The following is a 19,599-nucleotide window of genomic DNA, read 5'->3' on the forward strand; positions in this document are numbered from 1 at the left end:
GGTAAGGAAAGTAGCGGCTCACACAGGCCGTCTGTAATCATTGCTGCTGCTGTGGAAAGTTTTAGTGTGTTCCCTTTTGATGGTTGTGTAAAGAGATCCAAACTCTGAACACAACAGGGAAAATATATCAAAGGATGAATTAGATATTTTAATTTTAAATTTTTATAATAACAAAATATTATCCTTCTGGTTTTTCACCCATTCGTTAGCATTGGAGGACAACTACGCAGTTGTTGAAATGGTTATCTTAATGCATTCCTTGAATTAGGGTAAAAAAATGTTTAAGCATCAGTATCCTCCCTCACCCCCCCCTTTTTACTTACCTGGGCTCTAATTTGATCCAGCGCAGTGCCTGCAGCTCATCACTTCCTAGTTTTACTGGCTCTGCTGAGGCAGCGGGTGCCATTGGCTCCTGCTGCTGTCAATCAAAGCTAGTGATGGGGAAGAAGGGGGCAGGGCTGAGTCCCGCTGAGTCAATAGATTCAGACAGCAAGGCTCGGGAGCAGACCCATACGAGTGCCCCCATAAAAAGCATCTTTAAATGGGGGCACTCAGAGAAGGGCTATATCCAGGAGAGCTGGCAGGGGACCCGGGAAGCATCTTTAAATGAAAAAGCATCTTTAAATGGGGGCACTCAGAGAAGGGCTGGATCCAGGAGAGCTGGCAGGGGACCCGGGAAGAGAAGGTTCAGGGCTGCTCTGTGCAATTCTATTTCACAGAGCAGGTAAGTATAAACCTGTTTGTTATTTTTAGAAAAAAAATAAGTGTTTACTATCACTTTAAGCTGCAATGAATATGCAGCTTATGTCAGACCTGGCAAAGTCTTTTATCTCCTCCAAGCACCCAAAAAAGCTACATGCTTTCCTAAGCACTTGTTGTATGTATTAAAGGAAGACAGTCAGGTCATTGCTGAGCTCCTTTTGAAAATGCTTTCTACATGGCTGTCTCTGGCTTCAGTACATTCTGAGTCAATGACCTGGAGTCAAAATACAAATACAAAAGCCTGTAAAGTTAAAAGAAACTTAGTGTCAGTGACCCAGAAAGTGTTGAAGTCATGGTGGTTGACTTACTAAAGGCAAATAGGCTATTCACTTTGCAAGAAAAGTTCAACTTTGCAAGGGAATTTTCTTAGGGCTTAAGGAATGTGGTGACATTCTACTTTGCAAAGAATACCCAATCATGTGCAAGGAAAATTTAAATGAACAGCATTTATTTTTACTTGTGTAGCACCAGGGGCGGACTTACAACTCATGGGGCCTCCGAGCAATAGGGGATCATGGGACCCCGGTGTCCTTGACCACGCTCAAAAAAGCCTATAAAAAAGGTACCAGGGGCATTTCATGGGTCAGTCTGACCCTGTGTAGCACCCTCCTAGGCAGGTGCTCCGATAAGATAGATAGGTAAACCTAGTTGTCACTTTGTAGGTACAGTGACTGTAATTATTGCTAGATAAAAGTATTGTTAGATCACTGTATTGAATGAGCTGTGATTAGTGAGGTCTGCTCTGTGTGCTCAGGTTTCTCTGTATCCAGGAGACTGCAGAGGTTTCTGGATGATAGGTGTGGAGCTACGCAGATAGCAGCATGAATATTGATACAGCCTCAGGCTTTCCCAAAGAGAGGGGCTCCAGGGCATGCTGTGTAACTGTATATATTCAGTGAGCACATAGAGCTCTGGGTCTTCTGGCTTGGATTGCCCAAGCTTGGGAGAGGGCATGTTACCCTCCCAGGCAGATGCTGCCGTAGGCCTTAGGTGGGCTATCTGAGGGCCTGAATTGCTGGAACCCAGGTTCTGCTATGCTGACTGAAATGCTGTCTGATGGAGATCTGGTCTGGTATCACAAAGGAAGGCTCTTGGGCCTTGTGAGTATAGACATCCCTAAAGGATCTTATAGATTGTGTACTGTTAACCCTCCTCTGGTGCTATGAAGTCAACGGTGGGTTTAACAAAGGAAATACTGGCTGGTGTTCCAAAGAGCTTTGTCCTTCTGCCCACTAGTGACACTGCTCTGGGGCTCTAAAGGAGTTACTGCTGTTACTGCTACTTCTTGTTGCTACTGCCTTGAGCTGAGGATTAGACAAAGTCCTCAATGTACATGACTGAACCCTACTGAAAGCACCATAGGCTCATTTGTTCAGAAGGGAAATTTGCTTTTTGACTCTATCCTCAATTTTATCTTCTCTGTTTTAGCTTTTTTATCAATACTGAAGTTCTACAAATATTGCAGCTGTTATAGTACAAAGCCAGATCTGCTAGAAGTCATTATTTCCTAGGTGTCTGAGTGCTTCAGGAGTGCTGTGCTGCTTATTCATTTATGGCTGGTATAATGATCAGTGGTATAAGTAACACACTGTAACTGCTGGAATATCATACCGCTTTCTTCTACTTTTACTGAACTGCATAATTACTGCCGTTTTTCATAAATCACCCAAATTTTCCGCTGTGAATCGGTTCAAGATACATAAGGAGAAAATGTTAGCTACAGTTTTTCTGTGAAGTGTATTATTCAATGAACTGTAAAGTGTTAGTGAAAGCAAACAGGTAAATGCGCATTTTAAGAACACATGTATGTAAAGCATTTGTAAAGGCTGTTTTTTTTTTCTTTTTAATTAAAAAACTTTATACTTTCCTGCTCTGTCCAAAGGTATTTAGCAGAGCGTCCTTGAACCTCCTCTTTTGGTGCCACTTCAACTGTGGTGGTCAGTGTCATATTGGTGTTCACTGGTTAGTGCCCCCTGTAGCAGCTGTGGTCAGTGTCCCCTTCAGCACTGGTGGTCAGTGTCCTCTGCAGCATTAGTGATCTGACTCCCCCTGCAGTATTGGTGGTCAATTCCCCCCGTATCATTGGTGGTCAGTGTTCACACCCCCAGCAATGGTGGTTAGTCTCTTTTTAGTAGTGGTGGTCAGGTCCCCTCTGTAGCATTGGTGGTTAGTGCTCATTGCCCCTCCATCATAGCCCCTTTTATCAGTGGAAGACAAATCATTGGTGCATAGGTGCTTATCGGTTACTTATTTGAAAACACTGCACCCTGCAGGGGTCCATCTTCACTGGCTTGCTGCTCCCGGAACGTTTCTGAGTGCTTGTAATGTATCACTCCCTCTGGTTTACCTACACCTCTCTTTCTGACTGCCTTGTATTCATGGGATTAAATGTGCTCCCCTTTGCTATTCTACAATCTTTTTTACAGATTGTTTGAAAACTGATCTGTAAAAAACATTGTATTATAGAGACAGTTAGCACAGTTATTCAATGAATGAAGGACAGAGAATGATTCTGTGCATAAAAAGCTGTTGCCTATACCTGTCAGACACTGTACAAGGCCAACCTTTTTTTGACAGGTACCCACTCCCACTTCCGCGGAGTTCTCCTTCCTATACTGTGGGCACCCGACTTTGACAGCTGGGTGCCCACTGCGCATGTGCGAGAAGCGCTGCGCTTTGTGAATGAACCGGCGTCTTTTGGGACCTGTCATGTGTCCCAGAAGACACCGGACCATTCACAAAGCACAGCGCTTCTCGCACATGCGCAATGGGCACCCGGCTGTCACAGATGCCGGGGCGGGAAGAAGCCGTCACGGGAAGACTACAGCGCTGGACCGAGGAACAGGTGAGTTCCTGCCACAGAGAACAGCTGAGCGGCTGGCCCGGTATTCTGACATGGTGGCAGCGGAAATACCGGACCAGCCGCTTTATATTCGCTCCATAAGACTCACTGACATTTTCCCCCCTTTTTTGGGGGGAAAAAAGTGCATCTTATGGAGCGAAAAATACGGTATATAGGATTTCTTCTCCTTGTTCCCAGCAACAAAGTAAGTAAAGTAAACTTAAGATGGTAAAGCCGGCCATACATGGAGTGAAATTTAGCCTATTTAACAGAAACCAGTGGAATTTCGATCCATGTATGGGTTGGCTGATTGTACACAAGACAATCTATCGATTGACTTAAGTACAGCAAGCCTTCTAGGTTTTACCAGAATGATCACTGACGCAGGCTATAGCTGGCAACATTGATCATTGTATTCTGCCGGTTGTGATAGCTCCCCATTGTCAGAATACAATAGCTCAGCAGCAGCTCAGCAGGAGTGACATAGACTGTGTGTGTGGATGGGGGAATCGTTTTTTTTTTTTTTTTTTTTTCAATCAACCCGCTGGTTGGTTAGAAAATCATATATGGCCAGCCTAAGAATAGGAAGGTGAAATTAAGAAGGTAAGAATAAAATGTTGGTGGGGCTATCTTCAAAGTTAACCTGTTTCTTTGCCCTGCATAGACAAAGTACAGGTTGACTTTATGAAATATAGACTGGTCTAAAAATATGCTTTCACTTTTACTCAAAACTGACTAACCATTCTGCATATAGGTGTGGCAACTGAAAAATTTGTGTTGTATCACTTTCTCTCCATTTACTCCATGTGAATGCATGTATTGGTTTTCTACAGTGGATATCCCTAAAGGTTGTGTGACAGTTTTTCCCATTACCGTATCCAGGCTTCCATACTCACTAGTTTCCCCTTTACTGGTTTTTAGTTGGTTTTTGGTTTAATTACACCACTAAGAAATTTCAATGTACTTAAATTGTAAACATATAGTCCTTCTTATTTACAATATATGATGGCGATTTTAAATTGCGAGCCATAATATTGAAATCCTATGGAGCATTAACAGATTTCTTTTGTCTTCCACCCTTTGACAGTCCATTAAAAGGATGTTACTAGTCTTTAGACTCTGGGGGAATATTGGATAGAAAAATTCTTAAAATATTCTGAAACTGAATAGCTTTGTAGCAAGTCTTTCATCTAGGCTAACAACATCTGAGTTCTGTTATGCTCAATTAAGTAACACCATAATTTGTTTTTAACAACCATTTAAAGAAACGATTTCGCTTGTACGCAAACATTGATCCTTCTTCTCCCTTTCATGCCACTATTAACACTCAGTAAGCAGTAAATTCATGCTGCTCTTATTGCTGGGTATCCAGTTTAAGTACAGAATGTGGTGTCTCATGAATGTCTTTTTCTTTTACCAGGTTTAGGTAACTGCTGTCTGTAGCTGAAAATGAGCATTGAAGAATGATGGAAGCTCCAGAGTACCTCGATTTAGATGAGATTGACTTCAGTGATGACATATCTGTAAGTAAACACAATAGGATTCATGAAATTAATACATCTGGGTGCCCTTTGTAACCAATATAGATTTTTTTATGTGTTGTACTCTAGTAAAATAACACCTACAGACAATGATACTGGTACATTTCTAAGTGCAGTGATTATAATCAATGAGAAAATATCTCTTAAAGGAACGGAGTGTAGTGTCCAATTTTTTCTTCCCTTCTGATTTTATTATGGCAAAGACTAAATTATTATAATATGAGATATTACATTTGTGGCCTTTATTTAACCAGCAGGTGGAGCTCCTTTTATTGCTCTCCACCTACCCCATGTTGATAATATTGTTGTTCCCAGAGGTTAATAGAGCAAGCAAAATTTATGCACAGAACTGGATGAGTCAGAGCATTAACTTATCTCTTATTCAGTGAGAAACAACTGTGAATGAAAGGCAACTACGTCTGCATTGCCATCTCTATAGATAGTCCAATGTGCTCCAGGAATCCTTTGTCACATCCTAAAAGCTTATTTGTAAAACAAAGAATTTATCTAAAAATTATTTAAAACAAAATATTAAAATAAAATTGACCATTGCAGTTTCCCTTTAACAGACCTAACTGTAGCAAAAATGTATTTATATAGAGAACTATGTCATCATGGCTCTTTATCGTATTGAATAATGATACTTCAGTTTCATGTAGCCATTATGAATATATTGCCTATATTGTACTAGACTGTTTTTAATTTCTTATGCTAGAATCTTGGAATCATAGTTCAAATTATTTTCATCTGTTTTTGTTCATTACACGTGCCTCAGATCTCTCAAATCTTAAAGTAATAGACTTATAACATCATTGTCTTCTTGCCACATAACCCCTGTTGGTGCTGAAACTATGTAGGTGGTGTTAGGAAAAGTATCACTCTCTCTGGTGTACCTGCACTTTCTGATTGTCATTTATTCATGGGACTGTGTTCTTCTTGAAAGAATAGACTTATGACTAAGGCCCCTTTCTGACGGGGCAAACTCTGGCTGCAAACCGCTTGCTCAGCAGGGGATCTGTTTGCTGATCCCTGATGACCAGGCAGATAATTGGTCCACTATGCAGAGCAGACCCAAAAAGCCTGCCTTCCTCTATGGGTGGTCGGATGTAATGGACCGCCTGTCCGTTTACAACCGACTGCTATCCAATCCGGTCTGCTGGACAGAAGGGGCATGCCATCCGTCTGTTTTTAGTGGATCGGATTGGACTGGATTTTTCCAGATGTAAGCGGACACATGTCCTTTTACAACCACTGCTCTATAGAGGAGAACGGAGGTTCTGATCACAGTGAAAGTGCCATACCAATGTTTGTAGTGGCCAGAAATTATTTTAATTAAATCTTAATGGAAAGAATAAAACAGTCAACATGTTTTAGGTGTTTAGGCACTACTCCTTCATCATGGTGTTGATGCTGTAATAACTCCTATAAGACTGGATTCAGTAGATTGTGCTATTTTTATTGTACAATCAGAAAGTGATATTGTTCTGTCTCATTGTAGCAGCAGTTTATAGTAACTGAATCATATGATACAAAGGACAGCGCTTTTTTCAGCTGATATCTAAATATGACCCTGGTAAGGTCTGCTCATTGTCACCTGCAGCAACTTTTCCAAATGTGCGCCACAGTAAAATATTGCCGATGACAGGTTGGGTTGTGCGGTGATTTTGATGACGGCAAACCTGTCATCTTGCATTGTTGTCAGTGATATATCTGCCCATATATGGTCCCTTAGTAGAGAAATAATCATTTCAATTTTCTAATTTGCCCCTATTTAAAATTATCAATGTGAAGATCTTATGTTGTGAAGGAATACATTTTCAGAACAGCTGCATTCCTTTGTTCACTGGTTCCTGTCCCACAAGCAATACTCATGGCTAATGCTTACAGAAGAAATGCTGACCCGTAAGTCACCCCAGTGCCTGGGTTTAGTAAAGAGTGCTGACATTTTGCAAATGTGTCTGCCACACATCACCAGAAATCCAGTGTATACACACAGGTCAATTTACCTGTTCCAGCATTCTTTAATGATTTTATTGGTGCTTTCCTGCAACACAGCCAATAGGCAGCTCTAGTTAACCTCATAGGGACCGAAATAAAGCCCAGATGGAAAACCTGATCTATGGTCGTGTGCACACCATAGAAACGCAGTCTAGATGCATTCTAGATGCTTTTTTCGCATGCTCGTTTTTTATGTGTTAAGCATGCATTCCGATATGTCTTTTGATGCGTTTTATGTGTTCTGGTGTGTTTTTTCCCATCTTTTTTTCTTCATCCTAAAAAGGGACATGTGCATTTTTGAAGTGTTTAGGTTTGTTCCTTTGCGTTCTGATGCATTTTTGAAGCGTTTTGTTGTGTTCCAGTACAGTTCTGTGCAGAAAACATACTGCATGTTCTAAAAAAACTGAATGGACTGCATCTGGTGTGAAACGGCCCTAAGAGAAATTTCAAACATAACATAAAATGATTCTGTAATGCCCTGAGCTACAGCTACAGTAGATATAACTTTAACTCATCCTGTAGGCAATATAGGCAGGGTTTTTTTTTCAGAGAATAGGTACAGGAACTCCCCTCTTCAGAGTCACTCCTATCTCCAGGCCTTCCCATCTCCAACCACCATCCCTTGGTTCCACCTCCTACACACCTCCAAGTACTGCCCCTTTAAGAGAATACAGAACCAAGTATCATATTGTTGTGCTAAGTAATTTGGAAATTTGTTAATGATAGCAATAAAAACAGTAAAAAGATCCCCTGTAGCCATCAACAATAGACCCCCCTGGGAACAATAGATCCCCCCAGCAAAAATAGATCCTCCAGCAAACAAATATTCCCTGGGCAACAATAAATCCCCCAGCAACATTAGATTCCCCCCAGTTACAATAGACCCCCTGAAAGCAGTAGATCCCCCAGCAACAATAGTTTTCCCCAGCAAAAATTGATACTCTAGCAACAATGGACCCCCACCAGCAACAACAGATCTCTAAACCCTCCAGCAGCCAGAAATAATAGACCCCCTCCCTCAACAGTAGTAATTTCCCAACAACAAATGACCAGCCCAGATACATAAGACCTCCTAGCGACAACAGATCCCTCACCAGCAACAGTAGACCCCCACTCAAAAATAGACCCCCTCCAGCAACAATAGACCCGCTAGCAGAAAGCATCAATAGACCCTCCAGCACACCCCAACACCCCTTGTTATTACATACATCCAGTGCTGGAGGTGCTGGAACTGCGTTCCCCCATGTTCCCACCGAAAAAAAGCCCTGGATATAGTTTATTATATCATCTTATGGCTAGGAACAATATCATATAAATACACATTGCTTCGCATCCCTCTTGTGAAGAAAGAGCATCATTAACGATTCTGATTGATTTCATGGTTAATGATGGGAAAGTATTAAAGAAAGGATCTAGGGGGATGTTCCCATGATTCCACTAGACTGACTGCCTCCTACTTATGATGGCCTGTGTGTGACAAGGCTAAACTAACTTACTACATAAAGGATTAAAGGGCAAATTAGCAATTACTAAATCTGAGCCTTTGATCTGTGATTCAGTCCTTGCAGAAAGAAAGAGGAATTTTGCCAGAACAGTTCAAGAGAATTAATGACAACAGGCAGGTATACAGTCTATGCATTAGTCCTTTAGCAGAGGTCTACTTAATAAAAAAAAATGTACTTGGACCCAAAAGCCAGTCAAGCAGTGTTGTGGCAAGGACCGTGGTGTTCTTACATATAGAAATACTATACAGTGAGTGCAAATATGAAAGGGAAGACTCACTTACTGTGCCAGGGAGATGTAACAGCAAGTGTAACAAGGATCCATTTTCCTCTAAAAATTTGTCTGTGAGCTTAACGGCATTGTTTACCTTTACCAAAAAACTACCTACGCAGGTTAGGGATGTCTGTAGATAAAAACAACCTGTGCAGCTTTGAGCAAAGTTGAATTATGCCCTTGCTATTAGTGTAGTCTGGGGGTCTCCAAACTTTCTAAACAATGGACCAGCTTACTGTCCTTCAGTCTTTAGGTGGGCTGGACTGTGGGCATTGGGAGTAGAAAAGATCCTGAGGTCATTGTGGGAAAAAAACAATTCCCCATCTTTGTGTCATTGGACCCTATTGTTAGTGTCAGTAGGTGGAATTGTGCCCCATCATCCGTGGCATTAGGCCTCATTGGTGGTGTCATTGGAAGGAATTCTGTCCTTTTAGATTGTAAGCTTTAACGAGAAGGGCCTTCTGACTTCTCCTGTATTCAATTGTATTGTAACAGTACTGTTTGCCCTCACGTTGTAAAGCATTGCACAAACCATTGGCACTATATAAATCCTGTATAATAATAATAATAATAATCATTGGTGTCATCGGGCCCCATCCATGGTGTGATTGGGCCCCATTGTTGGTGTCATTTGGAGAGATTGTGCCTAATCATTGGTGTCATTGAGAGGAATTGTGCTCCTTCATTGATTTCAGTGGGGGGAATTATGCCTTATTGTTGATATCAGTGGATGAAATAGTGCTCTAGGGGCCAGATAAAAGAAAGCAAAGATGCTGCATCTGGCCCCTGGGCCACAGTTTGGAGATCACTGGTGTGGGCCGTTTACATTACTTGGGAAGCCTGGCTAGAATACTTCTAGGGCACTGCTAAGAGAAGCTGAGCTGTTACTCTTCACCACCACTATCACAGGACCAAGCTCTTTCTCTAATTCAAACCCCTTCAGAAGCATTTACTCTCCCCTGATGCAGTAGCTGCGAGCTCAGTGTTTGAGATCTCACTCTTGTGATGGTGAGCGGTAATAGCTAGGTGTCTCTTAGCAACATCCTTAGCAATGTCTTAGAAATTTTCGAGTCAGGGATGTTGAGTTATGTAAATGGCCTACACCTGTAACAAGGGCATTATTCAAAGCTGCACAATTGTTCTTATCTGCATAGGCAGTTTTTTTGGTAAAGATGAACTAACCCCGTAAGGAGAATGGAGGTATATTGAAGGAGAGTTCTTTTAGAACACACATGAGTATATTGTACGAGGGGTGTTCAAATCAACCCCTAACTTTTGAGTTTATATAATAAAAGAACAAATTTCAAGGTGTGAAAACTGCATTTAGCTTTTGACATATTCCCCTGCTACATTTATACATTTACCCCAGCTTTTTATCAAATGTCTGGAAAGCTTCGGCAAAGATTTGTCAGTAAGCCTGAACCATCCTAGGACAGCCTGCTTCACTTCATCATCAATGCTGACATGCTGACCTCCGAGGAACTCTTTTAGGTCAAAATCACTTGGAGCAAGGTTCAGACTGCAATACATCCCAGGCGAGTTGCTATAATGTGCACGTAATGTGGTAGACATTATGAGCTTGTGCATTGTCCTGGAGAAACAGGACGCCCTTAGTGATCAAACCAGGCGTTTTTTTTTCTGCAGATGTGTATGCACATCACTCAGAACATGACAGTAATATTTACTGATGATAGTGCCACCACAGGGTAGCAAATCCACATGAATAATGCCACGTTTGTTTCAGAAAATACTTGCCATCACTTTACCTGCAGACGCAATTGTTCAAATTTTTTTTGGTGGTGTGAGTCTGCATGCTTCCACTGCTTTGATGTTTGTTTTGGTTCTGGAGTGATATGATGTGCCCAAGTTTTGTCACTTGTAATGGTGCTATCCAGCAAATCCTGGCCTTCCCAAAACGCTCCTTCAATGCAGTGCAATGAATTATTATCACCGTTCCCACAGAAATTCACCTCTCTTGTGCAATTTCATGATAGATTATACATCGATTGTCCACGTGCTGAATGTTCACAGGAATGACTGTTGCTGGTTGGGAACCACCATGGCCGGGATCATCACTGATGGGTGTACGGCCATCTTTGAAGTGTTTACACCATTCAAATGTCTTACTGCGGCTGATCGTCTAATGTGCTTATAGTCGTCTGTAGATACTCGCAGGTTTTACGCCTTTATTCACAAGAAACTTCATCACCAAATGCTGTTCTGTGCATGCACTAACAGTGTTGCCTGCCATCTTGATTAAAGGACTCTAGACTGGCCCATATGTGCACCTTTTATCAGTAATAGGACCCACTTGCCACTTACTACTGTGAGTTGTACCACCACACTAGCATCCCTTTTTATACCTGTAAAATTAAAAGTCCCGGTTTGACTTGAACGCCCTTCATATTTTTCCTATACAAGTAGATTTTGGGAGCATATCTGTAAAAATGAACCACTCCATAGCTCTGCACTGCCTCATTTTTGGGTAGTGGCTGCAAATATTAGCACCTGTGCCTCTGATACTGCTTCCTGAAGTGGCATCCAGGCACGTAATACTAGTGTAGAATTTAATGAGACACCAATAGTATAGCCAGCTTATGCCCATGCAGGGCAAGGCAAAAGCTCTTCTTTAAAGCCCAGTCCCACAGCAGCACATAGACAACTTTCCTTTGCTTTCCAGCCCTAAGTTTAGTTGCTGGGAACCTTGTAAATAACCATTATTTGAGAATGGAGGAGAATGTGATTTACTTTGACATTGCTGGTGGTTTGTGATTGCATGGCAAAAAACAGCAAAATGTGTTAATCCATCTGTCTTCCAAAACATAAAACTGGGGGGGGGGGGTCATTTGTTAGGAACACGCACCATTACCGTGAGATGCAATGATACCAGACACTACTGGAGTACTAGAGTCAATGGATGCAAAAGAAAGTGGGATAATATGTTTGCATACAGTGAGTAGATTGAGTGGATGTTTGACTTACAGGAGAGGTTTTTTTTTTGGCGGTGTATTGACCTTAAGTACTAAATGCTTCCCACAAAAATGTAGTCAGGAAAACTGTTTTCTAAAGCTCTGAATGGTTTCCTTTTTCCTTCAATTGACACATCACTTTCTACGACTTCCTTTGAAAATACATTGTGGTCATTGTTCTCAGCGAGGAGGCTGGTTCAGTGTGGAGAAGGATATAAATGCAGAGTTATCTGTAACATTATTCAAGATAGGGAAAGCCACTTTGTAAAATAAAGTTATTACCTCCATAACATTCTCACGTAATCCCAGCTTTCACTTTTTCCTCATTATAATAGCACACTTGGACCTGTTAACAATCAGATCACTAAAGGAAAGGGAATGCTTTTGGCATCTGGTGCAATGCATCTGTTGGAACTGTTAACCCTGTGAGTTCTTGACAAACACTTCTAGCACGTCAACAGGAACTGGCTGAATTATTTAGTGCACCAGGGCTTTCAGCACTATGCACACATAATAGTCCTTTGTAAAGTCTGACTTTTTGCCATTGAAGTAACTAGCTTATACAGATATACAGGCAACTGTGTGGTTTACCAAGCAAACAAGCTGCAAATAGGTGCAAAAAATTGTATAGGCTGTGGAGATTTTCAAAGAGACACAAGAGGGTGCTTATAAATGCAGCAAATTGAATCATTTATTAGTAAAAAATGCAAATTAGCCATTCACATAGGTAGGAATAAAAGATCATATCAAGATTAAAAGCCATCACCCCTTGAGAACCTGGGCTGTCTGAAGCAGATGGGAGGTACACCAACAGTGTTAGAGTGTTGTGAGATACACAAGCTCAATACCAGGGGATACATCGGCTCAGGAGCCAGTCTGACAGCTTGGGAAATTGGCCGATGACATCAGATGCAAGAAGGAGTGGAGAGATGTGGCTACGCATTTCAAGGCAATGAGGCCTTTTTCTCAAGCCTGTCATACTGAGGAAAACCTGCACTCCAGGGGCAGACTGACCATTTGAGCACTCGGGCACTGCCTGAGGCCCAGGGTCAGTAGGGGGCCCCATGAAATGCCCCTGGTACATTTTATAAGCTTTTTTGGGTGTGCTTTGAGTGTGGGCAAGGACACAGGGGCCCCATGATCCCCTATTGCCCGGGGACCCCATGAGTTGTCAGTCTGCCCCTGCTGCACTCCCTTTATATGCATACAGTGGCCAGCAAACCCTGTCCACCTAACTCGGGAAGCCAGAATAAACACACAGATGTATGGAATAAACAGAGTCTCTTGGCTGGTCTTTTCGCACTATAACGGATTGTAATTCACTGTAGAGATTTTCATGGTGCATCAACTTGACATAATATGAATCGTTTAAAAACACCAACAAAAATATACGTAAGTAGATTTTTTTGAGCATGGGGGGAAATGCAAACTCCGTGCAAATCGTGTCCATGCTGAGACTCTCTCATGATGACTTCCCATCTGTCTTGGGATTTATGTGGCACTATATATTTACCAAAATTTGCAGTTAACAATTGCCACAGCTATTAAAATAAATGTTGTTACAGATCTACCTTCTCCTGTACATTCTTGGTAATGTCAAAATTAGAAAGAAATGGGGGATCTAGCTGCAAGGGGAAGAAGTGAGACCTTCATTATATGCTTCTCAGATGAACCAGGATAACAAGTTACTGCAGGAAATAATACCACTGAAATGTGCACATCCAGCAGGAGATTCCACCCATTGGTGTCCTCTGATGCACTCAGCATCTATGTAAAGTGGTCTTCCTGCTTAAAATGATGCCTGCCAGCTGCTTTAAGGCAGTGAGAAGACAATAAAGGCTTGCAGCGGACTTTTAGCTATTCTGTCTTTGCAGTATAATTGGCTCCAGCTAGAGAAGCTAATCAAAATAAAACTGGTCCAATCATAAGTCACAATTTAAGTGAGCCAACAGGAAACATGTCAGCGTTGCAAAAATACATTATTGTTTTGAAGTATTTAAAAAAAAAGCTGCTTTTCTCCAGCTTCCAGTCTAGGTAGCATTGGTTAAGTGGATGTCACTCTTTGGGTAAAGAATTAGAAATGATACAAGGAAAAAAAAGTTTTAATGTATCAGCACACACGGATAAGAATGCATACATTGGGTTGATCTCTTTCAAATATAGTATGTAAAAATATGTTAAAGCCCTGTCCTTCATCTCCTGTTTACATGAGGTGAGGTCCTTTGGTGGCTGTCCAGACATGGACACTTCCTATTGGCTGCCAAGTGGCAGGGTCTTCTCAGGATCCAGAAGAAGAGTGATATCAACATCAGGGGATTGTCGTGGACTGTCCAATATGAGCACATCTGCAGCACTGGATTAGTGGTCCCTGTAAACAGCTAAACACACAAATGACATACTGTACATATATTGGAGTAGTTTTACAAAGGGTCAGCAGATCTGATTTTTCTCTGCTGTGGATAAGTAACAACTACATCTCTTATGCATTCCCTCATTCTGTGACTGGAACTTGAAAGGAAAAGCAGCACACTAATGATCCCATCTACCAGTCACTCTACTCTTTTCTCCTATCAGCATGCCCCCTTTTCTGCAGCAAAACGGATTGACTCTGTGCTGCTTCTGCCTCTCCAGTCTAAGCTTTGCTGTGCAGGGACTGCAAGATACCAAGCTTACTTATAGTACTTACACTGCTTTAATAAAAAAAAAATACATTACATGTTATATTAATTTGTGTATTTTATATCTGCCTAAATTTGATCTTTAAAGCTGAAGTTTAGATATGAATTGTTCTGCATAGCTACATTGGTCAAGCTTGGGCCAATACTGTAAAAGCATGCATATGCCATACCTTTGGGATCCCCGTAGAAGTTGGAAATCATTGCAGTAGGCACAGCTACTACAGGCAGTCCCTGGGTTATGAACAAGATAGGTTCTGTAGGTTTGTTCATAAGTTGGTTTTGTATATAAGTTGGAACAGGTAAATTTTTTAAGTGTAACTCCAGCCAAAAAATTATTTTTAAGTTTTGGATAGCATAGGGAAGGGTTAACTGACCATGCAGCGATGTGGGATTGCTGACAGGTCCGCCAGACAATAGGTGGTAGCATGCAGTGAGCAGCAAGATGGCCGCCGGGTGGTTTATGGGACCAGTGTGACATCACACTGACTCCGTTCTTAATTAAGAGTCGTTTGTAAGTTGCATGTTGGTGACTCGGGGGACTGCCTGTACAGTGATAATTGCCAGGTTTGAGGTCCCATGCTGGGTGGCTGCCCTGAAGCTTAGTATACACAGCAGATCTCTAGCCTGGCAAGGGTGCCATTGAGAGAACACTTTGCATTTTCTTAATAAATGCAACGCATTGTCTGATTGGATGATGTGGAGATTGTGACTGCCCTGCCTCACCACCTCATTCAATCAGAAAATGCTTTGCATTCATTGAGAAAATGCTCGGGGGGAGATTTACTAAATCTGGTGCACTCAGAATCTGGTGCAGCTGTGCATGGTAGCTAATCAGCTTCTAACTTTAGCTTGTTCAATTAGGCTATTGCAATAAAAACTGGAAGCTGATTGGTTTCTACATAGAGCTGCACCAGATGTTGTACTCTCCAGTTTTAGTAAATAACTCCCAAAGTGTTCTCTGAATGGCGACCCAGAAGCTAACAGAAATCACTTTAGTGATGCCTATTACAGTGATTTGGAGCTTCCACAGGAATCCTACAGGTATGGCATATGCATACTTACATTGGTTCAAGCTGGGCCAATGTATCTATGCAGAAATATGCATACCTAAACTTCAGCTTTAGGGCCCACAATAAAAAAATGTCTTTAAGGCCCGGAATTTAAAGGTTTATTATTAAAAGTGGAAAACCCCTTATCAGTTTTAGAAGCCCAATCAAATCTGGGATAAAGTTGAGGTTGTATAAGGATATGCTGCTTGATATAACTTGACTTGAAGACTTGAGGTATCTCACTTTCTGCTACCAAACCAATTCAGTGACTTGTTGACTATAATTTATGGAAATTATTTCATTGGCCTTCCACTCCTGAAATGACAAAATATTTTGTAGGGTGCTGGAAAGTTTCTTCTGCTGATGCTACAAAAATTCATTGTTTGAAAGAACTATTTTCTAATGGTTTGCTAACTTGATTATAACAAGAAATACTCGTTGGTGCTTGTCCAGCTGTACACAACATCTTTCAGTTTGCAGTGTTATTATACTGTACAAGAATGAACTAAGGTCATTGAGGAAAAAAATATTTTTATTTTGCTGCTGAAAGGAGCTAGCAAATTGGAATTTGCAGTGCTGGGAATATGTTCTAGTCAGTGCTTAGCTACAGCACAGACATCTAAGCAGTTAGTGATATCATCAGATCACCGGCTTCTGGCAGACAAGCCAGGAATAGGAGCAGTTCCAGACCAAAATCCTGAAGTTCCCTAGCTGAACCTGAAAAATATGCCTTACGGTTTTGATAAAAATTTCATGGCCTGTTTATTTATTTATTTCTCATTGACTTTGGATTGGAGAAGATGAAATCTTCAGGTCATTTGAAAGCCATCATAAATTCAAAACAGTTTTATGCAAAGAAAAACATATTTTGGAAAGTTTGCTAAGTAATATAAAAAAAAAAAGATAATTGTCCATCCCAAGTAGTGAATAAATGTCCAGGTTTCTGTACGGGGTTTGTGTGCCAATAACAGTCAGCCAAAGCATGCACTGTATACACCATGGCATGTTTTCAACCACTATCTTTCATTACACTTTTTGTTTTGTTTAAGGGGCATTCAAAAATCTAATATGACTAGTTAATCTGTAATAAAATGTGACAGCTAATCAAAATCCGTTCCTAAAGAACTCGAGCCTTTACATCATTAAACAACCATTTAGCAAGATCTTTGTTAAATGTCTGGGGAAAACAACTAAAGCAGGCCTTACATGAGCCATTGTTTTGGGTCAAGTTGAACAAAAAAGTCTTGAGTCCCCCATCCACAACCTCAATGTGGATAGGGGAATCCTACCCACTGAACCTTTGTATTATGACAGCGGAGGGTTTTCCCCACCATCAGAATACACTGGTGAGCACTGCCAGTTATAACCTTTGGCGCTGATTGAACAGGGAAAATCTGGCTGGCTGGTTGTACAGAAATTTATATCGGAATTTTGCTGGTCACTGCTAAACCAGCCAAATTTGGATCCATGTATTGCTGACTTTAGCTAATGTATTTGGAGCCCATGATTGTAATAAACAGGTTTATGTGCTAAAGGCATATATAATTTTTCTTATCTTAGTGAATGTGGTGAAAGTTAACTTTGGAAAGAATAACCAATCATGTGCCTGAAAAAAAAATAGTGGATGGATGATGGAATTCAGCAGAGCGTTACTTCATACCCGAAACTAGGGGAAAGTTCTCTTGCAAAATTAAAATTCATTTTAAAAGTAAACAGCCTATTTGCTTTAGTAAATCCACCAAATTGTCTTCTGGGTAAAGTTTCACCATTCACTGTATTTATAGGTGTTCCTCTAACTCGGCATCATACATCCCAACTATCCTCGATTGGACTGGACATTCCTGCATTTTCACCTTTGTCTCGCGGTGCCAGTGTACAGTAGCTTTGTCCCGCTTTACTCTATCTATTATTTATATGCTAACTTCCAGCCGAGCAGGACCTACAGTATTGTGAACAGTGTGCGTATCTAGCATAGCTAAGGATTGGTGGGCAAGCCAGTGGGGCTTGCAGCCGCAATGAGAGAGAGCGTGCTGCTGTCAACCTGTAATGTCGGGAAAGAATGGGGCCGATATGCATTTCAGGGGCTCCGTCCCGTTTGTCAAGCAAGCACTGCATAGACAAACAGCTGGCATTCAAACATTGCTAACCAGGGAAAACAATGACAGGGAGCAGGACCAATTGGAACTACTGCATGTGCACCCTCAGAGGTGTATAATAAACCTGAATTGTACACCGCTATGGGTGCATATGATGCAGTTCCAATTCGTCCTGCTCCCTGCCACCTATTTCCTGGTTGGCACTGTATAAATGCTGGCTGTTTCCCTGTGAACAGGTTGTTTTTATAAGGGGATAGAGCCCCTGAAACGCATATCAGCTCCACCCATCCCCAACATCACAGGTTGGACTTGACAGCTGCACTCCCTCTCATTGCATCCATACCCCCGCTGGCTTGTTTGCTAATCCCTGGCTGTGCTGGATATTCACAATGCTGCAGGTCCTGCTCGACTGCACTCATTTGTTATCCATCTGATGCCTGCATTCTTGCCTTGACTCCTGTATGCTGTTAATAAAGATTTTAGAATGTAATTCTATGTTTAATCGGTGTCTTCGCGGTTTAACTAACTTCTGAATAATGCATCCCTGAATCCTGCACTTTGTATGAAACGCACATCTGAATCCTGCACTCTGTATGAAACACACTCTTGAATCCTGCACTCTGTATAAAACACACTTTTGAATCCTGCACTCTGTATAAAACACACTCTTGAATCCTGCACTCTGTATGAAACGCACTCCTGAATCCTGCACTCTGTATGAAACTCACTCCTGAATCCTGCACTCTGTATGAAACTCACTCCTGAATCCTTCACTCTGTATGAAATGCACTCCTGAATCCTGCACTCTGTATGAAATGCACTCCTGAATCCTGCACTCTGTATGAAAAGCACACCTGAATCCTGCACTCTATACATAATGCATTCCTGAATCCTTCCACGCTCTGTGTAACGCACTCTTCCACAGTTTGTGCAAAACCATTTGTAAAGGAAGTTTTTTACTCTTTTTTTTAACCTCCCTGGCGGTATTTCCGAGTGTAGCTCGGGGTTAACTTTCAGTACCAGAAGCGGTAACCCAGAGCTACACTCGGGATTACACTGCAGCTTTGCTCTGGGATCCCTCGAGCACTTACCTTGTCCTGCAGTCCTGCGATGTCCCCCCAGCAGCATCCCCGACAATATGGGAGGTATGATCATAACTAACAAAAGTACTATTCTTCATGCCATCTAGTCTCCTGGTGCTGATTTGCTGATTGTATCCTGTGCGTTATCTTTGTTTAATAATGTGTGGATATCTTGCCTAAGTTTTGATACCGAGTGCACAACTACCATAAATCAAAACAGCATCTTCAAAGTTCCTGAAATTAAGGAAAGTTTTATTGTATTCTGTAAGACTTGTAGTCACTCACTTGTATATTGTTCAGCAGGTTCAGGTTCACAAGAAAACAAAAACAGGGTTAATCACGTATAGTGGTATTGGGTGGTATTGGTATTTGGGCTGGTAAAATTGCAATTCATTCACTATAGTATAACTATTAAATCGTAACTGCAGCTTTGGCACAGTTACACATATATTCATTTGTCCCCTGCCACCAGCTCACCCATAAAGTCTCATACTTATCTGTCCCTTATCCAGAAGGATATCAGCCACAATGCCACTAGGTCACTTTTCAAAACCTTCTATTTTATAGAGAGTTCATACTATGCTAGAACATGGATTATAATCTCTCGATAGGAGTAAATGGATATTTACTGCACATACAAATGCCTGACCCAAGATAATGAAATGCAGTTTTGTGGGGAATATCTTGCTGAATCAGGGACAGGTAAGTATAAGGCTTGCATAGTGGGGTGGGGGAAAGTAGAATATAAATGAAATCACACGAAAGGTATAATTACACTCTAAAGTGCAACTATCTTGGTGGGGTGA

At 41.4% G+C, this 19,599-nt stretch overlaps 1 protein-coding gene across 6 annotated transcripts in view; it reads left to right on the forward strand.

The window, feature by feature from the left end:
* SNCAIP (synuclein alpha interacting protein) overlaps positions 1 to 19,599 on the forward strand; it is a 349,013-nt gene that overhangs the window by 173,820 nt on the left and 155,594 nt on the right. For all 6 annotated transcript variants that reach the window (XM_089674735.1, XM_089674440.1, XM_089674749.1 and 3 more), the window contains one exon: positions 5,025 to 5,127. In XM_089674735.1, the coding sequence (XP_089530861.1) occupies positions 5,068 to 5,127 (60 nt within the window). In that variant the 5' untranslated portion in view covers positions 5,025 to 5,067. The remainder of the gene's footprint in view (positions 1 to 5,024; positions 5,128 to 19,599) is intronic.

The sequence above is a fragment of the Staurois parvus genome, unplaced genomic scaffold (assembly GCF_062004578.1).
Source record: "Staurois parvus isolate SC_StPar_1 unplaced genomic scaffold, SC_StPar_1.0 ptg000004l, whole genome shotgun sequence".
NCBI classification, from domain to species: Eukaryota; Metazoa; Chordata; class Amphibia; order Anura; family Ranidae; genus Staurois; species Staurois parvus.